The following is a 24,924-nucleotide window of genomic DNA, read 5'->3' on the forward strand; positions in this document are numbered from 1 at the left end:
CTAGGGGGATGAAGCAAATGGAGGCCTGACAGCCTTCCCTTCCCCCAACAGGGCTGCCTTTATTTAAAAATGGATGGCATTTGTGGATTCCATCTCTTGCCCTTTGTAAGGGTGCTTGGGAGTGGCACTCAGACGGGCTACTCTGGGCACAGCACATCCCACCCCTTGCACGGCCCTCCAGTCCCCAGTACCGCCTGGAATAAATTCTCCACTGGCCCTGCGTGGGTTCATTCATAGCCCTGTCCTCAAGAAGCTGGGCGCTTCCTCTCTGAGACTGAAATGACAGTGCAGACCAAGCGGGTGTGATGCAGTGAGCCCTCCTTCAAATGCAGGGCAATAAAAAGCACACACACACACACACACACACACACACAGCAAAAACAACAGCTATGTCCTCTTCTCCATCGTCGTTCCCTCCTGACGGATGAATTTCTGCGAGCCTCCATCCCTAGAGGGGGTAGCTCTGTAAAATTGGCAGGAGACGTCTGGAAGAAAGCAAGTACCCCAGCGATTTCAGCACCTAGGCAGAAACGCTGGGCTTTCCCACTGCCAGCCCCGGGGTGGCTGGCACCCGAGGCCTGGACTAAACGAGGTGCGGGGCCGGCGAGGTTGAGGTCCGGTAACTCTCCAGGCACTCTTTGCGCGGATCCTGGGGGGCCGGGGCCCAGGGCCAGCTCCGCCACCGCGCCCCGCCCAGCTCTGTCCCCACAGCCTCGCGGGCTGCTGGGCTTTTGTGGTTCGCCCGTGCGGCTGGGCCCCAGCTGGGGGTGTCGTTACGAGCATGTGCAACAGCAGCCCAAGGTAGAGCGAGCGTGCCGGGCGAGCCTGAGACTTGCCTTGCAATGCCATGTTTGTGTGTGTTCTCTAACTCCCGGAGAGCAATCAGGGATACGGCTCCCCGCCGGACTTGGCTGATGTTTTCCTTGTTTCTGTTTCAGCCTTCAGGATAATTCCTTCAGCAGCACCGCTGTAACAGAGTAAGTGATTCTTGCTGTTAAAATAACACTTGCATGCCTTTCTCTGGAAGCAACTATCGTGAAGGTATCTTCCACCGTCCCCCGCCGCTTTTCGTATTAGATGCATTGTCTCTTGTAATCTGGGCTCTGAAGACCGGAGAGGTGCTGACTGATAATGGGGCCCAGAAATCTTACAGGTTGAAATCAGGCTTTTAGCAGCTATGGGGGGAGATATCATAACAAGCTAATTGCTTGCAGGAGCTCAGTGCTCTAAGATATGTATTCTTGGAGCTCAAATTAAAAAAAAATGTATTTGACATGTCAAAAGGAAGCTTTGTTTTATTTTGCCAACATTGGGTGTCAGTTGTTCACGGAGCATGCTGTATACATTTACAACAAATAGAAGATAGATGTGAAATGACTTGAGTTGAATTCTAGCATGTGGTAAACAGGTTAAACTTATTCTTACCCTCTCTTGTCTACAGATTTTTAAGACACAGTGAACTTTCTGCGTGCCCTTTGTCATTTTTTGTCTTCTGACCTCAAGATGTGGCTATAGGAGGAATAAACCATCTTGTCCTATGGCTAAAGCTGCTGATCGGGGCAACTAACATAATTTAAACATGGAATGAAGGAGTATAGTATTTTACTCAAGGCCAGCAGTCATAGTATTTTTTATTAGATATAGTTCATGGTTTTAATTCTTGTCATCCCTTCCTAATGGGATGTTTTCCTAATATGTACTATACATATAGTTACAAATTAGTAGGTAGTAATATTATACTAATATTATATGTAATTTTGCATAACATTTACATATATACATGTATATGAAGTATCTACACTGCATTTAGCAGTCTTTCTAGGCTAACTCATGATGTTTACTTCTGGGACCTTTTGGTAAAGTCACTCAGCAGCTGTTCAGGAAAAAGGGATGTATAAGGCTGTATACTCACCTATGTTTAAAAAATGCTGCAGGTTTGATATAGAAAAGCCCAGTAACTCTGGAACTGTTTGCTAAAATTTCCTAAAAGGCAAATAAATGTGGGAATAGATACATGAGTGTCAAGTTTTAACCACAGTCATAATGACTTGGGATGGAAGGGTAAGATTCTACAGGACTTCCCAGGTCCCATGGTTTCCCACATCTTTTGTTTCTGCGTTTGGATATGCTTGCTCTCTTTTTGTCAAGCTTTGGGCTCACTTAACTGGAGTTACTTAAAAAAACACAATCCAGGATTGACTTTACAGATGCCATATAAAATACTCACTGGGGCCAGCATCTGTTTAATGACATTGCTGCAACTTTGGTTTTCTAAAGCCGGAGAGAGGAGGAGGGAACGTGTGCTGAGGTATGCTCCGCAAGATAGGCCCGTGACTTCCTGGTTCAGGTTCACAGGTGGTGCTCTCCTCCCTTTGCTGTGCGTATAGGCACCAAGTGCTTTCTGTGCCTGATCTTGGGAGCCCTGTGTGGCTGAATCCCTAGAGTCAGCCTCAGACATAGGGGCTTCAAAATGAGATACTCAGTTCCAGATTTCACATGGACATTTTTTTAAAAAAGGTTTTACACTTAACTGTGGGAAAAGTCTGGTACTTTTTCTTTGGATACTCCTCAAGGAGTTCTGATTGCATAAGATCCTGTTGTTGTTTTCAGAGAGGTGACAGTGATTTATATTTATAAGGCCCTGAGTGACATTGGGATGCCATCTGGCTAATCTAAAAATGAAAGGAGTATATTTAAAAATACCAAAAGCTTCAATAGGTGTCACACAGCACAAGTAGGGTCACTGAAAACTAGTTATTGTCTAGTGTAACATTTCTCCTCTCATCAGGAATACAAAACATTTTCCTTGGTTTTTTGGCATTACCCAAAGCCAACAGGACAGGATCGCTATCCTGAGAATTAGATGTAGCAGGTGCTCAGTAAATATTTGGGAGTGGTCTTAACATACACAGAGGAGGCACTTGTCTCCTTGTATGTTCTGGATACATACAAACTTCCTTCCCTCCTGTCCCTATCCCTCCTACTTCCTCCCACCCACACTCACTTTTTTTTTGTATCTGAAATTGCACCCAGAGATGATTTTTTTGCATGCAGGCCTCTGGTGGTGACCCTTATTAAATGGAAATTAAAAGTCTGTGCCCTGGCAGGCAGAGTCAAGTTGTCATAACACTTTAATATTTATGTATCAGGTAGTCTAGCCTGGTAGGGGCGAGCTTGGCCTCCTGGGGTCTCAAAGGGAAGGGAATTGGGAGGGACTTAAGGACAGGAGATCTTATTCTCTTCTCGGTTTTTCCCAGGCCTGGCACTGTTTGGTGCAGTTCTGAACCAATTCAGTTTCTTTTATACACAAATTCTTCCAAGATCAGAATGGCCTTGGACTTCCCTTCTGTATCTGCAGGGTCCTTTTATCTATTTTTCCATGGTCATTTCCTATGTTGCTCTGGCTACGTTGCTTATATGAAATGAAGCCTGGCCAGCAATGCTTCCTGCAATGAATTAGTTATCATCTGAAGTAGTGTTTCTCAAAACTGATCATCAGTATGAACTGGGGAAGGACATTGAAACATGTACAAGAGGGGAGCCTGGGTGGCTCAGTCGGTTAAGCAGCCGACTTCAGCTCAGGTCATGATCTCGCAGTCTGTGAGTTTGAGCCCTGCGTCCGGGCTCTGTGCTGACAGCTCAGAGCCTGGAGCCTGTTTCAATTCTGTGTCTCCCTCTCTCTGACCCTCCCCCATTCATGCTCTCTCTGTGTCTCAAAAATAAATAAACGTTAAAAAAATTTAAAAAAAAAGAATATGTATAAGATTCAGTTCCCAGACTTTATCCCAAAATGGGAACCTACGATTGGTGATTATATTGGAGTCAGCCCAGTGATGGGCTTTGTAAACTTTTAAGTCAGTGTTAGTTATGTTTGTGTGTGTTTGAGAAGGCAGTCTGGTTTGAAAATTCACATTCCTGGGCCTCACCTTCAGGGAGCTAGCCTATCTAGTGACACTGAGGTGCTAGTAGGTCCCAAGCCTGCCCTTTTAATCAGGATCCCAAAGAATGCTAATGCAAATGGTTCTGGAGACACACTGAGAAATCCCATAGGATTTCAGGCTGCACCTCTGCACCTTTGCTCTCAGGGAACACAGGACTACTGCGTGAATGGGAGTCTCGTTCTTGGCACAACCACATTTTATCTAATAACCAATCTGAGGCCTCTCTTCTCATTTACCCCAAGTCAATAAAAGAACCTCTCATGGGCACTTCTTTCCCCCACCATTATTCCTAAGAAACAGTCATTCTCCTTCTTTGTGAGCCTCTGGAATATAAACTAAGAGACTATTTGGTAGGCTCAATATGGTGGAGCAGAAATACCACAGGGACCATTGCCTTCCACATTGGACCTTGGGCAATTCCTTCACCTCTGTGTGAAGGTGGCCCGTACCTGATTGCCATTGGCAGGCTTAGCTGAGATGCTATGAAAAAGAAGGTAAGCGGTAAAGGTAAAGTCCCACATAGATTTTCTTGTTTGTGATTGATAGAGGGAAGAAAACTCCGAGAGGGAAAAAGGTACAACCCTGAGCATTCACAAATAAGTGATTGCAAGGACAAATTATCCATATATTGTCTGGGTAACAACAAATCAAGAACTCGGGGACTTAGACCCTAGTTGATGAGACTTCAAAGGAAGTCATTTATAGAGGTGCTGTTTCACAGTTTTTTTTAACTACAAAGAGTAGTAAGAAAACATTTTATTTTATTTTATTATTTATTTTCTTTTATTTTATTTTAAAGAGAAAGACAAGAGACAGAGAGAATGAGCAGGGAGGGGCAGAGAGAGAGAGAGAGAGAGAGAGAGAATCTTATGATTCTCATAAGAGAGATCTCATGACCTTGAGATGATGAACCTTAGCCAAAATCAAGAATCTGGATGCTCAACTGACTGGAGCCATCCAGGCGCCCCAAAAAAAAAACATTTATAATGCAATCCAGCACACACATATATACATGACTTATTTAAATAAGTTCTGTGAAATAACACTTAAACCTTATGATACTGCTATGTTGTATTCTATTTCTCTAACAACAATAACAGCATGCTGGTAGCTGCTATCTAATTTCACAGTTTACATTTTGAAAAGCATTGCATGTAGAAGATGCCAAGTTTTGAATATTTAAGGAGATCATTAAAGTGACTGGCCTTTAAATTCCTGTAGTGGAGCTATAATATAGTAAGAAAATGCCATGCCCAAGACCAGTAGGGTACTTAGTCTGAGCTGGTTTTCTTACAGAATGGGGATATCTGGATATGGGTTCCACTGTGGAATCCAGTTTTACAGTTGGTTCAACATTGTACAGGGGGCTCCTGCTCAAGGAATCATCAGAAGAGTCACAAAGGAGATGTTAATTCAATAAAACTTAATGGTCTTCATCAAAGCAAATGTAAAATCCAACTGGACTAAAAAGCTTGTATAGGTGTTCGTGTAAGCCAGTACACAGATCTATTTCATTGCTGTATCTGTGACCTAGGAATTGTGTTTCCTTGAGGGGCTACTGAAATCATTCAATAGGCCTTAAAATTGGATCAGCTAATCAGGATCTGGCCTCATACTTAAAAAAGCTTGTGCAACTTTGTTCTGGTGCTGAGTTTCCATTTTTACCTAATTGTACTTTGAAAAGAAAAGTTAGTAAATCAAGTGAGGGGGAGAAAAATATGTTCTTGCCAAATTCCCAAACAATAGGTATTGTTGAGCTCTAGGGTTGAAACTCCGATTGAACCTTAGTTCTTTGGAAGCAAAAATTCTAGGTTTCTGTTTGTCACTGGTTTTTCTACTTTGCAATATTACTTTCATTGGGAAACATTTTTCATTCAAATTACAAAGCTTAGATGATCTATTAAAGTGAATGTCTCTGATGGAGGAGAATAAGGCAATGCTTATGAATTCAATTGTTGTTTACATGAGATGGATAGAGTGGCTTACTGACAGTCAAAAACATGAGAAAGCAAGAAAATTTAATTATTTTGTTAAGAAGAGCACTGTATTAAGTCGACCGATTTTTCTTTTTAACTGCCAATAGGAATAAAATATTTCAACAGGCAGAGAGAGTTAGAATCTATGTAGCCTTTGTTTTAATTCATTTAAAAAAACCCCATAATTTAAAAGGGATTGTGAGGGAAGAGGACTGGAGCTTTCATCAATTTGTTCTGTGGACAAGTTATATACCATTGCAAGCAAGGAATATTTAAAAATTATAAATGATTTCATAAAGTATGAATATTATTATTATATTATGGTGATATTACATATGTATGTATTTATTTATTTTTGTCTACTCATTACATTGTGAATCTCTCAGAGCAGGGTGGAGGACTTTTTCAACTTTGTGTCCTTTAGAAGTAGTGCTACTAAAAGTATGGGCCCCAAAATTGTTTGTAACTTGTCTGAGACAAGGCAAGTACAGAAATAGGGAGTAAGAATTTAATATTTTATGGGAATTTGGCATCCCTGTGGCATTTTTACCAAACTACCATAGTGGATTGGAAATAGAAAACAAACTGGTCAGTCCTAAATCCCAAAGAGTTTGAGAAGCACACCTCCAATGCCTAATAAGTACCTGAAAGATAGCAAATGTTCCATAAATGCTTGTTAAATTATTCCCAGTCTTGCTGAGGGGCCAGAGCTAATGATTGTATTCAAACACGTATTGGATGCCTACTTTGGGGTAACACTGTGGGCACTGTGGCGGTTTATCTAGAAAAAAATATCATTTCTTCTCAAGGAATTAATAACTAATTAAAAGAGCTCAGAGGTATGAAGGAATTACAGAGCAGTGTGAGGCAAGATACAGTTGGTTACCCAAACCTCAGAATGAAGAGTAAACATTTATGTATCAAGGTTAAAGTAGGAATGTGGCCTGTGGGTGAACTTGGTTCATGGAGCTCATAAGACTTCATTTGGGCAAGTGAAGGATAAGTAGGAGTTGGAGATGGAAAAGCATTCCAGGCTGGAGCGGGATAAGAAGGGCTGAGAACAGGAACAAAGGCTCCCTCCTACACTAGAGTGAGAGAGTGGTCTTGCTCTAGATTCCCTCAGGCCGTGTTGAACACAGAAGACTTTTCATTTAGAGGAGCCACGAATTTTTCACCAGGTTATTCCAGAAGTTTTGTGATAAGGAAGGGGACTGAGAAAGTCTGGAGGCCAATGAAGGAAGCCAAAAGAAAGCTGATGTGGTTTATGATTGCCTGAGGCAGAGGAAATTTCAAGAGGCAGACAGTGCATTTGAGCCAAGAGTAATCCACCAATCTTGGTGTTAGATGTCCCTCAAGTGCTTTGAACACTTCAGTCCTTGCCAAAATCTTGTTAGTTTAGGTGATTCAGAGCAGTGGATCATAAAGGAGTGTTACCTCTAGTTCTGAGGTATGATCACATATGACAACATTGGTGTCATTACCTGGTACACATGCTGGGAATTGGAGCTAGTTTGAGAGAGAGAGAGTGGTGAGGGTTGTTCTATTTTTTAGTTTACCGGACTAATCGAAGATAATTTAGACTCTTGCTGCTTCTGCTGCTACAGACTGCTGGATCTGATGTGGTTTTGTTCCTTCTCTCCAGGTGTGACGAAGACACAGTCTCCCTACATGAAGACCAGACTGATTGCTCCAGTCTCAGGTATGACCCACAATTGCCTGGTTCTTAATTATGAAGGACAGAAATCATTTGGGTCTAGGCTCCTTTGTTTCCTCTTTGAATTACAGTCACTTGTTCTTGTGTGTAAGTTCTTCTAATAAACTATCAGTTCTTAAAGGAAGTTTTGTCTTGTCCAGTTTTGGGATGCTCCCCTTAGTACCCAGGCAGTGCCTTCATATGGGGAATGCTAATTAAATGCTTACTGAATTAAATATTGATTATACCATCTCAATGTTCCCATCATAGAGCCTGTGGAAGAGATTATAGATTTATTCACCAAACATGTCATCAAATGTTTGGAGTATGGTCCTGGTCTTCGAGGGGTTCATGGTATGGCAAAACCTTCACAGTTAACTTTCTTCCATATTTGCTTGTTCAGAGCACTTTCATGTACATTTTATTATTTAATCCAAACAACCGAAAGGAGGCTGATGTTTCTCTCTTTATCTGGTAGTAGGGAAACTGAGGCTCAGAGGGATTATAGCTCATCCAAGCTAACATAGCTACCATGAAGCAGAATTTGGACTCAGGTCTCTCTGACTCTCAAGTCCGTTTGTTAGATAACAAACAATTGTTGAAGGCCTATTTTTTTGTGCCAGAAACCAGTCAATATAGATGATGATGCTACAGTGCATTAAGTACATTTTACTAGCATGGACAGAGGATTCATTTAGAAGGACCAAATAGCCCAGAGAGGTTTCTGGGATGGATTCCTAAAGAAAATTACAATAGCACATGACGTGTGTGTGTGTGTGTGTGTGTGTGTGTGTGATATAAGGCCAAGAAAAAGAGGATGCCACCAAGCAGAGGGAGCAACTTACTGGAAAACCAACAGAGGGTCGTAGGAATAGCAGGCAGTTCAGGATGGCAGGAGTCTTGAGAGCCTGTGGGAGTGAGGAGGCCAGGAGTGGTAAGAACTGAAGCTCCAGAGATAAACAAAGATGGATTTCAAAGGGTTTATGTACCTTGCTAAGGAGTTTGGAATTTATCCTGGAGGTATTGGAGAGACTAAAAAGGGCACTCAGTTTTTTCTTTACAAATAACCATTTGGCTAAAGCCCTGTGAGCATAACAATAGCCCCCATTTATTGGGCTGTGGCCTTGAGCCAGCTTCCTATGGCAGGTATTTCATAGGGACTGTCTTGTCTTTGCAAGGTGGAGAGACATCCATCTTAGGATGAGGACCAGAGAGGTGACACGCTGTGGACCAGGTGACACAACTGATATGTGGGAGGATCTTTCAGACTCTTATTCTTTTCAGAACACCACTTAGTTGTTCATTCTCAGTTATGAATGATTCCAATAAGTAGTGGCACAAATTACATAACTTGTACTTTCCGGTTTTGGAGGTTCTGAGGAACCATTAACAGGTTAGAAAGACATTTCTAAAGATGACTTTTGTATTTAGGTTCTAAGTTTGTGTAATGAGAGAAAGATACTTTTAGCTCCCCCTGACCATGTTCCTTGTTTTTCAAGTCAAGGAGGTGAACAAGATGATTTTATAAATTGGGGGCACCTTGAAAATATGTAAAAATGAAGTCCAGGTATTATTTTAGGAATAAGTGTATCAAAAGAGTAATTTTAGATTTGAAAACTGACATTTTCCCACTTATTCTTGAATATTCTAGAATTTTCCTTGAATGAGGACCCATTTAGGTTTACCGTAAAGACAGCCATTCCTTTTGTTTCTCACCGGGGAACACAGAGTGCATGAATTTGTTTCCAGTGATAGAAATTTCAAATGAACCAGTACAATTCCAACTCATGGTTTCACATCACTTTCCAAATCCATTCGTGAGTTAGAATTTTTTAAATTATAGCCGATCTTAAGGGAAAATATTAACCAGTGTCACTGGTACTGACTTGTAATTTTTTTTTTCAGTTACTAATACTGAAGAATTGTTTCACTTGTTGGGTTCTCCTTTATCAGGCATTATGAAGTTTGTTCTGAGGCTTAAGATGAACTGTTTGACATAGTTTTATTTCCACGCCTTGCCTGACTACACCCTGATCATGCGCCAGACTTCCTATCCTGATGTTTGCTTTGATCTTTTCCCAGAGGCTAACTGGAGTTCATCCTTTCAATATCAGTTCTGTGAATTTAATCTCTCTTTTACTTGTGAAAAGGCATCTTGAACAGGGGCACAGAAATCCTTTGTTTGCTGGTCTTGTTTTTTGGCTTTAGGTATCCTTGAACCATGAGGAATTGCTTCCTAACTGACCTTGTCAAAATCTCTTTTATGGGTTCTCCAATCAGGGAGCAGGAGAGAAAAACAGCACCTGCGGGAAGTGGTCACTCCTAGAGAATTGTATGATCTAGTACCAAATGATCGCCAGTGGATTGAGGTTGAGGATATTGATTGTATAAAGTGAATGCCCCATTTGGTTATATCCCTGGATTCTTAGCAAAATAAGAATATGAAATGCATCTAGATTTAAGAAGGATTAATGACTTCAAATAAAAGTGTTATGTCACTCCTTTGGAGGAAATTGAAACAGTGGGGTGATACTGTATGAATTTGCTTGCTTAGTGAAAATTAAAATGCCACCCCGGCACTAAATGTATGGAGGTAACGCCAGCCCATTCAGTCACCTCCAGCAATTCCTCACTGATGAAAGCCTGACAACAGGATCTTCGAGTGTGCACTGAGGGTGTTGTCAGATGGTTTGCTTGGGTAAAATTTGGCCCTTGTTTTATATTTTTTTCAAGTAGCATGTTTCCTATCAAAGTAGACCCTGTTAAACTTCTAGAGGCCTTTGAAAACTGTAGGGAGATGATTACAAACATGCCAGGGAAGAGGAAATAGCATGCCTTAAATCAAAGACATATATGCAGGAGAGTCTGAAGACCTAGCTACCACTCTGGGTCTGGGTGAATTAGCCCTTCTGTTAAGCACTTCATTTAATCTCTGAGGTTTACAGTCTTACTCTATAAAACTGGGATGATGATCTCTAACCTGAATCTCACATTATTATTGTGAGAGAAAAAAATATATACATGAAAGCATCTTGAAGTGGAAAATTAAAAACAGATGTGATCGTATGCACAAAGTCACAACTACAAACAAAAAAAATATGTATTCACTAGCAAAGATTAGAAGGGACTATGGAGTGATCTAAAGAGTGAAATTCACATTTCTCCGGTTCTTGTTCCTGTGAAACTAAGTCTACTCTAAACATTTTGCTAGATACCATATAAATAGAGCAGCTATGAGTATGCCAGCCTCGCTTTCCCGCAGCAGTTTAATACTTTTTTTGGGTGCTTTCTAAATTGGGCCTTTCCTGTTTTAGAGATGAAGACAATAAAGAAAATTACCCCGAAGCCGGGACTCTCCTAGAGGAGCCCGCACCACCCTCTCGGGAGCCACAGCAGCATGTAGAGCAGACCTTGCTGGTGGACGGCGTGCTGCGACCCAGCATGGGCAACTTCAAGTCCCGGAAGCCCAAGATCCTGCTCAAGGCAGAGAGCGGGAGGAGCCACGGAGAAAGTCAGGTAGTGGGCTGTACCTCCAGGCCTTTGCCACACTCTGGCAGGCTGTGTGAGCACCTTATTTTTCAGGAGGTGATGAGGCATCTTGAGGTGTCAGTGCGCAAACCACCCAGCACAGTTCTCTGAGCAGGCTAATTTAGCGCCCTTTCAAACTGATACTCTTGAATACTGGGCTTTGGCATAGGTTCAAAGGAGATGCTGCAATCTTTGCAGGGGAGAGTAGAGGAGGATCTCCTACCATCTTCACCAGGTCACGTAGCTCTTGCCCCGCATTTGGAGATTCTTCTCAGCAAAAGTCCCAAGTTTACTCTGAGCCATTCACTTTAGGCTGCAATTTAGTAGCCTTGGATAAATATTCAAGTGTGCATGCATGTGCCAGTTTGTATGTCTGTATAGCATCTGGTTCTTTGAGGTCAATGTGTTTAAATGAATGAACGAAGCATTTTTTGCACTTGATTTGGGTAATAAATTTACAGTTTCTATTTTTTTCAAACTTTCTCTAAGTGTAGAGGTATGTAGCAAAGAATGTGATGTTTTTAAATCTTAAAAACTCCACAAATAATTTATGATGCTTTTAAAAAAAGATGAAATGAATATAATCTACTTTAATCTTACTAGGAAATTAATGAAATTATACTTGTAATGCACCTAATGTAGTTTTGGGGACACAGGTGCTTCATTAATATTAACTTTGCTTTTTTGTTAACATTTAAGTCTTAAAGATAATGTGGGAGGTTCTATGCATAATAGATTAATTATATAATAATTTTAAGTCCAATCCTATATAGCAAATGGGCACTAGGTGATCTTCCTATTAGAACAACTTTAGCTGAACACTTTATTTGACCTTGTTATTTTCTTATTTGTCTTGTGATTTTTATCTAATTTCTTCCTTAGCATTAAGACCTCTTAATGCGTCAGTTAAGTTTGCAATAAAATGAAAACACCCTCTGCATTCATAAAGCTGTGTTGTAATTATTTTAAACTGAGTTGACTTTCAGAGAGAAGTCAGTGTGAAATACTATTTGAGTTATCATAAACTTGAGACCCTGTCTATTACTGAATGCACCTAATCTGATTAGAAGTGTGGTGTTGGGGAGGATACAGGTACCCAAAGGGCTGCCTGCAGAGTCTGGTGGGTTTCAGGGAGGCTCTGATCTTGAATCTCCTACCGAGGGTCACCTGTGACACTTTGGGCTTTGGGTGACCAGCCATTTCTGCTAGAGTGCTCTCTTTCTTGTCATCCTATAATCTGGCTCGCAGAAATTACATAGCTGTCACTTGTAATAAGGTGCTAATGGAGCGTGCAATTCCAATCCATTGCTCATACACAGGAAGATATCTGGAGATATACTTGTATTGTCTTTGCTTCTAGTACAGCAGTGGAATCCTGGAGTGCAGGTAGAATTTCCAGTTCATTCCTAACATCTCTACCCACACAAGGAGATTCCCCCCTCCAGTGACTAAGAGAACTTTTATAATATTAGATCATTCATCTTTGGGAGAAATTTGAAACACATTTCATTCTTCCTATTTTCTTTGGGTACAGAGAATTTACACTGGTTGAGTATTGAGCAAAAACTTAATCTATAAGTAATACTATTAATAAAATCAGCTAACATGTATTTCAGTATTTACTGTGTTCCGGGCATGTACCATGTTTTACCACAATCCCACGGAATGGGTATTATTATCTTTTTCTGTAAAGGAAAAAGTAAGGAGTAGAGGGATTACATAATGTCTCTAAACAGAATTGGAAGAACTTGAGTGGAAGGTCTTTTCCATAAAAGCACAGTGTTGCTAACAAGCGGTACACAGATATTCCCAGATCTAGTGATTTACCTAATCCCTTATCCTACTCACACCTTAATTTTTATATAAAACCTGCGATTTCACTCTGGAATTGTTTTCCTATGCTGATATGTTGTGCTGTGAATCAGTAACTACTTACTTAGAAAAGACTACTTTGGGGAGAATTTTTTAAATGTAATTTTTCTTTTCTGCCTTAAAGCTTTGTAATATTGGTCACTGAAGCTAGATAAATGTTGAGTGAATGTTAGCTTGTAGGATGCAAGTTTCTTAAGGTCAGTGATTCAGTCCTTGTCTATCTTTGGATCTATAGCATTCAGTAGTCACTTAGTATTATTTGTTGAATGATTCAAAACTGGTAAGAGAGGTGTATACATGATTGTATCATCTTTTTTTTGTGAAATGTGTGTTCTCAATCAGTTGTGAAAGTTACATTTTAAAATAATATAATCATGACTCTCTTACAACTATAAAATAAAGATGTATCAAAGATTTTATTTAAATTATTAATTAATAAGGGAATCAGTAAGATATTACAACCAGTTCAAAAGAGAATGCAAAGTATCACACATTTGTAGTCTGACAAGAATTACAGAAATAAATTTACAAATGGACACAAAATTAGCAAAACTTATAATATCCATTGGGTGGTAATCAATTACTTTCTCTTGGACATGAGAAATTATTTGCATTATGGTCAATATCTATAAGTTCACTTCTGTGGCTATAGCCTTGTAAAATACCCTATTCATAGACAAAAGCAAAAATTATCCAGATGGATGAGCTAGCCAGGGTATCTACTAAATTTCAAAGTCATTTATAATTTATATAATCTCAAAGAAAGATTATTCTTAATCACAAAATAAGGCTAGTCTCATTAGGTTTGGCATAGGCATAGCAAGAGTGTTACATAGGCATAGCAAGAGTGTTAATTTACCATATAGGTCTTCTTAAGTATGCTTTGCAAAATCTAAAGCCATTCACTATTGAATAACTACAAAATTAACTTTTCTCTGGGAATTTCATTAATGCCTCTATTATTTGCAATCCCAAGGCAAGGAAGACAAGTTCAAGAAACTCCATCCATTATATTTCAACTGCAGTACCTATGCACTTGGATAAATTTCTCTCTTCTTGAGGTCCCCAAAATAACATTAGGTTGCTACCTTGCCAGGAAGTGACCATCATTACCACATGTAAGATTGGACCCTGTAAGCCAGATAACAGGCCAGTTATCCAAGGAAGACTCTGTAGGCACAAGCTTCATAAGTAAAATCACATTTTTTCCTTAAAGTGGCCTTTTTTTTTCCTGATTCAATGAAAATTATTCTCAAGACAGCATTCCAGGCAAGATGTTAGTTGAATAACAGATTTTTTTTCAATTATATTCAGGTAAAAAGGAAGACAGATTATTACTGAATATATGAAATAACCCTATTGCAATTGAAAGTGAGGATACAGAGTGAGTTTCTGAACTCTCAGGTCAGTGAAGCTCAGATACCATTTTTAAATATTTTATTTTGGTTTACATAATAGAATGATTTTAAAGCATAGTTTGTATTTATTATTATTCAGGTATGGTGAGGCCAATAGATGAGGAGATGACTGCCATTTGAAAAGATTCCTACTCCTAGTTCTTGAGAGGGGGCATGCTATGCCATGCAGGGCCACAGAGGGAAGGCACCAGTGTTAGTTGGGAAGTAGAAGGGGCAGGTGGAAAGCACGGCAGAGGCCTTTATGTGGTTTCCATGGGAAAAACAAGGCGAGGTAGGGAAAAGCAGTCTTAGAATTGACTAGTTTGAATCATTTCAGTAGAGTGTGAGGTATAGGGGCTCTCTAGTACCTGGTTCATATGATTAGGGCAGAAGAATATTGCCTTCTGGAGTGTGCGAGCCAGATAGAAGAGTTGTTTCCAAGTATGGACTCAGGATTGGCTAGTTTGCATGTGAAAGGCTTGTTCCTGGGCAAGTCATTTCATATGTTCTAAGAAATGGCTAGCCCTAGAAGAGGCATTTACTTCCCATGAGTGAGGCTCTAGATGCCAGTACATCAAAAATACAGAAAATAATAAAATATGGTTAATAAAACAATCTACTAAATTGTAAGGTGAAGTAGAGAAAGGACTTTTTTTTTAGATCCAGTAAATAGAACATTAAGATAAAAATATTGTGGGACCCCTGGGTAGCTCAGTCAGTTGAGTGTCTGACTTCAGGTCAGGTTATGATCTCATGGTTCATGACCCCCATCTGTCTCACTGCTGTCAGCCCAGAGCCTGCTGGGCTTCACATGCTCTGTTGCCCTCTCTCTCTGCCCCTCCTCCTGCTCATGCTGTCTCTCAAAAATGAATAAACATTAAAAAAGATAACAATATTCCAAAAATAACTACAATAAAATTTACCTTTTCAATCCATTCAGTTTTATGTAATTAATTTTTGTTCTTATTGATCTTGCGTTAGCAGTAGCATAAAGCTGTCAGCTTCTTGACAAGTTCTGTATATCTTGACTCAGCCCATTGGTGTCATCGGATTCCTGTACCCAAGACCCTGTTCTTGAAAATGTCAACTGTTTGAAGCATCTGGTCCTTTACCATGGTAGTATTGAGAGTATTCTTTGTTGAAGACACAAACTGTGGCTTGGTGCTGATAGTAGAAGCTATAGGCAAGCATCTGAACAAAACAAGCATGTATGGATGACAGAAACTGAAAATAGTTGTGATTATTTTTCTTCAAATCATTTTCAAATGTGAAAAGTCTGATGAGAGCTCATAATAAGAATAATGAATAGATGTGACATGCAAAACAAGATAATAAAATCATTGCCCCCAAATTAGGATGTTTCAAAGGATAATGAGTAAGTCTATTTTTAAAGAAGTCAGGGAGTGTTTACTTATGATTTTACAGAATAGATGAACATAATTTTTACAGAGGGAAAAACCTGGAGATATAATAATCCTGAAAGAACATGCCAAGAATGTGAAGTAAAATGTTCATTAATCTGGTGTAAATTGTGGATATCTGCACTTTTATTAAACTCTATAGGAGAGTCTAATGTGCACCTCTGAAAACCACTAGCCTGGGGGCACCTGGGTAGTTCAGTTGGTTGAGCTTCTGACTCTTGATTTTGGCTCAGGTCATGATCTCAGAGTCGTGGGATTGAGCCCCACGTTGGGCTCCATGCTAAGCGTGGAGCCTGCTTAAGATTCTCATTCTCTCTCCCCCTTGGCTCCTCCCTCACTTGTTTTCTCTCTCTGTCTCTCTCTGTCTCTCTCTGATTCTCTCTCTCTCTCCCTCCCTCTACAATAAAACAAAACAAAAACCATTAACCTGGATGATACTAGATTCAAATGAAAGAAGTAAAGCTGTGAACAAGTCAGCATTTTAAATAATAACTACAGTTATCCCTGAGAATACTATAGTGTTCTTGGCTAATATCATCAGGCAAAATGCCACGCGGACTTGAACAAAGATATAAGAAGTTGATAGAACTATTTCATAAGAGTTTCAATCACAGGATAAATGTAACATTAAGCAGATTTACCATGCACCGAGGTAAAGACAGCTGTTCTGTTTGTAAAGCTGGACTTGTTTGGGGGGAACTGAAGCTTATGCTTCAAATTCTTCCCAATGCTTGTTGCCACCATCAATACACAGTTCTAACTGGTTTGTTATGATCACCATTTCCCAAAAACACCTGTGTAGATTCTGTGAGCTCACCCTTCTTGAACTTAAAAACAACGCTCTTTGAAGCTGAAGGGCACCATTTTAAGAGTTTACCTATTGCCATTTTGGGCTCTCTTGTCACAAAGTTTGTATTCAGCACCCCAGAGTGGATCTTCAATCTGATCCTAACCAGGTTGGGAATGGGGGTATGTGGAAGGGAGAAGGGGCCAGAGGGTTGCCATTGGAAATTTTAATCTTTTGTACCTTTCTTATCAATCCCAAAGTCAGATTCAGAAATTTTACTTCCGGAGGATTAGATTCAAATCTCACTATGAGCAACCTTTCTTTAATTCTGGCCTTGCCATTTCTCTGAGGAACCCTGGGTAAAATAACAGAATCTGAGGTTTTTTGTGCAGGTATGAATGATTGATTATAGTTTTACACCCACTATATATGAATTATTTAAAAGAAGAATGCTTTAAGTATATTTGCTAGTCCAATAAAAGTCCAGGAATCAGGAAGACAATGCAAGAATGTTCTCAAAGAAGTTAAGATATTTGAAATAAGGAGACTATTTATTTGAACCAGGATCAATTGCAATTTTCCTTCCTGCTTGTTTATCCCTGTCTTCATTAAACAGGGAGCTGTGAAAAAGAATAGGTTGGAAAGGAACCATTTAATGACTTGTCTCCTGGAAGGTCAGCTTTTATTGATGCTAATACCAGAGTTCATTGATATGATTCACTTGAGGCTAAAATAGGACTTGTGAGTTTGTGTTAAAGCAGAAACTCCTTATCAAAGTACTTTATTACTCTTTCTAGGGAGGAGAACTGATTGAAGGCAATAGATTACATATACTGTAATATTTTGTGATATATTACATAAAATATGAGGAGGGGTAGATGAAATGGGTGAAGGTGGTCAAAAAGTATAGACTTACAGATAGAAAATATGTAAGTCCTAGGGGTATAGTGTATAGCATGGTGACTATGAAAGTTGTGAAGAGAGTAGATCTCAAAAGTCTTCATCACAAGAAAAAAAATTGGTCACCATGTGTGTTGATGGATGTTAACTTGACATTGTGGTGATCATTTCACAATATATACATATATTGAATTATTATGTTGTACACTTAAAGCTAAGATAATGTTATAGGTAATTTTTATCTCAATAAAAAATGTAGTTGTTCCTTATATCTCATTATGAATAACAGTGATCTCTGAAAGTTTCATCTCTCCCCTTTAGTATATCTGGGTAATTCATCATCTTGGAAAACTTTGGGGTTGATTTATTATCAGGTTCCCTCCACACATACTTTCTGTTTATTGTGTGTGACCACCAGTCTTGATCAGTCTTTCCTGTTCTTGGTATAATATCTATCTTTTTCTGGAACTGTTTGTCTTACATTAATTCCTAGTATTCACATTTCCCTTATTATTCAACAAAAATGTGTAAACCCACTATTTAATAAAAATCCATATTTATTGACATTTTCCTACTGATTAAAATAAACATAGTAATAGATTATTATAATATTTTGTGAAAAATTAAAAAGAATTCCATATTACTATAATATTAATCCCTAACAACCTGATTTGGGGATGATTGGACTTGACTAACAGAACCAACTTCCTGTATTGGACCTCATAACTGTCCAGAGGGCATGTAGATTTAGCATTGGTAGAATAAGTCTTATCATCTTCACTCCCTACCAGCTGGCATCAGGCGATGCACCAACTTTCTGCCCTCCCCTCTGGTGGCTATTTTAGCAGAAGACAAAAACTAGCAGGCTATACAGCAAGCTTTTCTGCAGTGAGCTGTGTACTGCAATCATACTGCTAATCCACTTCCTGGGGAGACCAGCTGTTCCGTCTGGTGTACATCAGCATTAGGTTTCCTCTACTTGGCTCCAGTAGATGTGTTAAGAGGCTGGAAAGGGATCCAGGTCTGATTGTGAAATTTGCATTTTAATGTTTCTGTAGAAATGAAAAACCCCTAAACACTTTTCAGGCAAAATAACTTAACTACGAAGTATTTACTATATTTCTGCTTCTGGAGAGTATAGTTCTAATTCTTCCTGTGTTAGACTCTAAATTAAGAGACAATAGTTAATTCTGAGTCATTTCCCCCCCAAAGGAACTAAGATTCTGTTCAAATTATAGCTCTCCTTTATGTACATTTTTCTTAATATATTACTGAAACACTAAGTAAGTGCAAACTGTAAAGCAAGAAAACCAGTACAGCTGATTGACTTTGAAATTGAGAGCACCAGAAAGCTAAAATGAACTTCAACTAGAATTTCACTTGCTTTTTAGTGAAAGGAAGACAAGTTCTGAATATGCCTCTGAGGGCTTACTTTTTAGAGTGTGTCAAAAGGATGAATTCATTGTGATCCTAACAATGGGCCTCAGATAATTGTTTTGACTCATGAGTTTGTGTTGCATTATCTTTCTTGCATGGTGTTGCAGCTGCAGCATGGAGGTTTTACTTCAATTCCTGTTACAGATTTTTTGGAATGTCCTTTACTGGTCATAAAGAAAGATAGTCCTCTGGGTTTGTTTTCCAAGTTCTCCTTTACTCCTCTAAGTAAAATTGCTGAGATTCAGGGGAACAGAAATCTGAAATATTCAGTCCTTCAAAGTGAGACCATCTGAGCTGATGCTTGGATTTTTGGTTTCTCATAGTGTATTAGAGTCTGATACTCGTCTTTGAATTAACAACAAATCTGTTGTTAAATGATTGCGTTGATGAAGAAAGATATTTTTAGGAAGGAACCTGGAATGTCTGTAAAATAACTTTTACTTTTTTTTTGAAATATACAAATATGCTGCTTAAATACTGACATGAAGGAATCTTAGAACTAAGTGATGTGACTTGTTTGCCTGGGCATTAAATCTCAAAAGTTAAAAAAAATGTCACTCAGGTGGAGTTTGTGTTCAAAACAATGTAACTAACTGGTTTGAGACAAGTTTACAAGCAATGGAAAATTTGAAACTTTGACATTGTAGAACTCAGGTCTCCTTTAGCTAAATGATATTTTACCTATAATGGACGTTACAAAATTCTCCTTAAAAAATGAAGAAGGTATTGGTGATATTGGTTCTTTTGAGTGTAGCAGCAGAGAATGGCAAGAACTGATCTCTACTTTTATGCTGCCTGGAATATTTATGGGTATGCAGATGGCTCCCACATAGAATGGCTCTTAAAATTGTCTTGTTATGCCTCTTCCTCTGTATCTTTTGCATAGATAAATAAATTCTGAATTACAGAACTTCCGATTTTCATGACATTGTTCCAAAGATGGCTTTTAGCATTATATAGCTTTATAAATTCAGCCCATAGTCAAGACCTACCAATGCATGGAAAGAAGAGTAACATCCATAGGACATCTTTGTCTTTATTGGCATCTGCTGGCCCTCTGTGGAGTTCCAAGTCTTGCTCCCTCTACTATGTAGAAATTTTCTTTAATAAATCCCAGAGCAAAAGAGTTGAGTGGTGGTATAGGGAGGTAGTGAAAAGTACAGTCTATAGGTCCAGATGGATATGGGTTCAAATTCTTTCTCAGCCACTTACTTTCTCTACGACTTTAAGCGTTTACTGATCAGCTCTTTAAGTGTCTGTTTTCCATCTGTAAAGAAGATATGATATTTTGAACCTACCTTAAGAGTTTGTTGAGTATAAAGAGTGATAATGATTTAAACTTAAACACTCAACAAGTTTTAGGGGGATAAAAAATTGTGTATAAAATGTTTTATATGCACTAAAGCCTCAAAAATTGCATTTCCCCTGAGTTAGACCAGCCTGTGCTATGCTGCAATAACAGCTCAAAACCTTAGCAGTTTAAGCAAAATTAGGTAGTAGTTAAAAAAAAAAAACATTTTTTGCACATTACATATCCTCATTGGTCACCAGGAAGTGTCTGATCATGGCAGTCAATTAAAGACCCAGACTAATGGAGCAATCACAGTCTTGACCATTGCTGGTTTCAAAGTCAGAGAGAAAAGAGAGTCCTGGAGGGTTCTGCACCAATAATTAGAAGCTTCAGGCCTAAGTCAGCATATAGTATTTACATTCTTTACTAATTGGCCAGAGCTGGTCATGTGCTTCTCCCATAACTACAAATGTATGAGAGAAGGGATTAGGAAGTCCAATCCTATAATGTATTCTAATGGGGGGTGAGGAATGAATTATTGGCCAGCAGCACTAATGACTTCCACATCTTCTACTCAAACTAGCATATAACCTCAAGCAAGAAGTTAATTGGTATTTTTCTCTTCTAGTCCTTCACAGTACTGAGGTATTGTTATTAATGTCAAGCACTAGAAGAAGAAGAAGAACATTAATTAGGTTAATGAAGTATCACCAAAGGACTTACATACTGTTATTGCTTTGAGCAGAAATTGGAATTTTAGACAAGCACCCCTTCAATTAAGCACCTGCTTCATTATTATCAGGAAAAGATAGGTTTAGTAATTGATTTTTCTTCTGTATAGCCAAATGAAACTTCAGAGTTTACAATTTTATTATTTTATTTAGGAATAATTATGGTTTTACTCTTGCCATAAGAATATAGTGACTTTGGCTTATGCCAGCTAAACTTGTGGTTCTGTGATTAAGAGGCATTTTAAAATCTCATCCAAAAATAATACTTCCTATAGAAAGTAGATTTGACGATTTGGATATTGTCAGATGTGGAAGCTGAGTTTCTGCATACACACAGATATGCAAATTCACATCCTTATGTACTTGGTGATATTTATCCAAGAGCAGAGTGTTCTTTAGGCAAAGAACACAGTTTAGCAGGGACTTCGACAGCCTGTTTTGGAGCTTGGAAGCAAAACTGGGAAGTCTGGATAGCAGAAACATAATGAAGTGACATTTCGGGTAACTAAGAATTGCCAATCCAAACTTTATCAAACATGGTTAAATATCACTTTGGGACTGAGACATAACATATCAACCTCAAGCCTACAATTTTAGGCTCCATATTTTGTAAGACATGTAGCTGCCAGAAAAAATATTGGATGCCCAGCTAAATTTGAATTTCAGATAAACAAGGAATAATTTTGTAGTTTAAGTAGGTCCCATGTAGATATTGTTTGGAATAGGAATGGGAGTTTTGTGTAAACAAATATCTACATGGGACATACTTATGCTGCAAAATTATTTATTGTTTGTATGACATTCAAATTTAACTGGACATGCTGTGTTTTTATTTACTAAATTTGGCGACTGTATCAAGAATGAATTACATGCACATCTGACCTCATTTACCTTCACCTGGTAGAATATCCGACCTCACTTACCTTCAGCTTGGTGGAAGTAACCAGTTGTGCCTATGTAGCCTGATGCATTAGGATCTTTCTTTTACTTCAGTCCTTCTAGAGTAGTAAAAGAAGGAATAGGAAGTCAGTGTAGGTGACAAATTGTAGTAATTATTTTATATCTTTTTAGCATCTGAACAGCATGAAACACCCTGGAAAAAGCAGCCTACTCTTTAGGCTTAAAGCCTTAAAGCCTTAAAAATTGGATACAATGGCAAAAATGTTTGAAAATCTGCCCTTTGAAGTCTGCAGACAATTTATCCCACTGACCCCTACTTGCCATGAACAGTTGCTGTTATTAAGTCCACAGAAAGCCTGACATTGATTAGTCAGTTTTGGTGTTAAAATGATCAAAAACAGTGTAACTGATGGAAGACACAGACAACAATAGTGTCGTATTTTGGGCATTAATTCTACTGGAAATAAGTGGCCTGACAAGGGATTGCTGCCTTGGAAACTGCTGCTCTAGACTGAGGCTAGTGTCACACACAAGGATGGCTTGACTATTTTGAGTATTATTTTATTATGTGATTGCATCCAGACACAGGTAACTGGTGGTCTTTGAGTCATGATGGAACTTTGCTTTCCCACCCAACATCGCCCAGCTTGGTTTTGTTATGAATCTTTTTTTTGTTTTTGTTTTTGTTTTTGTTTTTATAACTGAGCCCTCTGCGACTTTTACTGCTTAATCAGTTGTAGCCACAATTAGGGGATTTTTTGCAGGAACAAAAATGCTCAGTTCTGCTTCTTTTGTTCATTAACACCCCAAACTATAATATTATGATTGCTTGGCTTAGTAATGTTGCACGCGTCAGGGAAATTTCCAATAGGAAAGGCCATTCCAATGTTATATTTTTAGGCTTTTCAGCTGTAACTAAAATTAAATAACCAAAAGAATACCGTCAAACTTTAAAGCTCTTTCAATCAGTACCTCAGTGTGGTGGGGGTGTGGTTGTATTTTAGTGTGTTTTACTCTAGAAAACACTAACTATACTGGAAGTATAAAAACTCCCAGACTTAAAAACACCAGGGAAAATCATTAAATGTTGTGCTTGTGGATCCACAGAAGGATGTGGTTCCCGCCAACCTCTTGCCTCTGTCTGTTTCTCCCTGGGCATTGCCACAGACTGAAACTCACTCTTGATTAGGAACCAGACAGCCTGGTCTCCTGAAGATCTGAATATTGCTCTCTCTGAAGGACAAAAGCACTGAACAAAAGACTGAGTTAGTTTAGCTCTAAATAAAACACAGGCATATACTAATGATTTAGGGCTCCTTTAAAAATATTGTTTATTATTTTACTGATTAATAATAAAGACTTTGACAGCTGGAACCTTTTCTGCCTGATGTGAAATGTTAAGGTGGAACTGGACAAGAAAACAAGATACCCTATTAAATCTCTATCCCACTTCTACCTCATGCTATACAGCAAGATGGGAGCTCAGTGATCGGTTCTTAATGTGATGAAGTGTCAGGAGGAATCAGCATCTGAACGTTAAAGCCTCTCCTGGGCCATGTACAGGGTAGGAATCTGGTGAGCTCTGTTGTAGCCTATGTAACCTGGGGTCTCCTGGATTAGAGACAAGTAAGGAGCCCAGATAGAGTCCCCCACGAGTAATCAACTCTATGCAAAGACTGGGGCAGGCTCGAGGTAGGCATCAGATGAGGGGGCAGCAGGGAGCTCATGCTGAAAAAGAGACAGGGATCTAATCTCTGAGCATAGAAGATAAAACTCTAGTTCATAAAATAATGAAAGTTTTTGCAGATGCTATTTTTAAAGATTTTTTTAAGTCAGAAAATGCAGTAGATGCAAACATACTTGAGCATTATTTTATTTTCCTGTCATAGAAAGTTTTATTATTTGGTTAAAATTTCCAAAATGACACATCTAGAATTTGTTAGAGTCTGATTGCAGTGCTGTAACTCTGAGCACATTTTGGCGCTAACTAGGGTACTTTTGAAGTTCGTTTGTTTTGGCTTCCTCTTATTTACTCGTGAGCTAATTGCTAAATGTGATTTATCTCAGAGCCTTTTAATGTTGTATTCTTTAAAGGAGGTTTTTCCATTGCAAATAAAACCAAAGATTATGTCTTTAACACACATACAAATTATCTTTTGTCTTCCTTATTTCAAAATTTATGATTTGAATGTCAACTTTTCAGCTTTAGCGATTTGGAGACCTATGTTCTATTTCAGAGATGGCCTGTCTTATGCACACTGACCTGGTCTTTTCATTTGCTTCCTAAACTGCTAATATCCATTCCTAGGCAAAACCATTCATCAATTTTGCTTGATTTGCCAAACCAGGCTCAGTCATGTGGTGTCTCATCAGTGCTGCTGGACTGTGTGTCCCCAAGGGGGCCTGTATTTCCCCTCTTGCTAATTTGAGGAGCGTACTATGTTGAATAGTGTCTTCTCAAAATTCACGTTCACTTGGAACCTCAGAAAGTGACCTTATTTGGAAATATGGTCTTTGCAGATGTAAGTGAGGTAAAAATTTGGATGAGATCATTGTGGATTTTGGGTGGGCCGTGAATCCAATGATTGGTGTCCTTATGAGAAAAAGAATGGACACAGAGGGACGCAGGGAGGAAAGCAATGTGGAGATGGAGGCATAGATTGGAGTCATGCTGCCACAATCCAGTGACTGCCAGGAGCCACTTGGACCTGGAAAAGGCAAGGAAGGATTCCTCCCTAGAGCCTTAGAGAGAGTGTGGCCCTGCTTACACCTTGGTTCTGAACCTCTGGCCTCTACAACTATGAGATAATATGTTTCTTTTGTTTTCAGCCACCAAATTATAGTAATTTGTTTTAATAGTTCTAGAAGCTAATACAAGGGGCTTCCAATAGTTAGACTGTGTATTGGCTGACTGCCCAATGCTCCAAGCGTCCCAGTGAGAGTCTGGGAGAACATGGGGCACTAAGCAGACTGACAGGGCAGAGAGCCATGTGGATACAGAGTGACTGAGATCCCATTACTACAGAGGGGTACAGAGTAGGGGTTGGGGA

General features: G+C 39.1%; 1 protein-coding gene across 1 annotated transcript in view; it reads left to right on the forward strand.

The window, feature by feature from the left end:
- Window positions 1-745: 745 nt before the first annotated feature.
- FAM13C (family with sequence similarity 13 member C) overlaps window positions 746-24,924 on the forward strand; it is a 165,865-nt gene continuing 141,686 nt past the window's right edge. Inside the window, 4 exon segments of the mRNA XM_030335007.1 lie at window positions 746-801; window positions 939-977; window positions 7,560-7,616; window positions 10,925-11,126. Of these exon segments, the coding sequence (XP_030190867.1) occupies window positions 782-801; window positions 939-977; window positions 7,560-7,616; window positions 10,925-11,126 (318 nt within the window). The 5' untranslated portion in view covers window positions 746-781.

Source organism: Lynx canadensis, chromosome D2 (assembly GCF_007474595.2).
Source record: "Lynx canadensis isolate LIC74 chromosome D2, mLynCan4.pri.v2, whole genome shotgun sequence".
Taxonomy (NCBI): Eukaryota; Metazoa; Chordata; class Mammalia; order Carnivora; family Felidae; genus Lynx; species Lynx canadensis.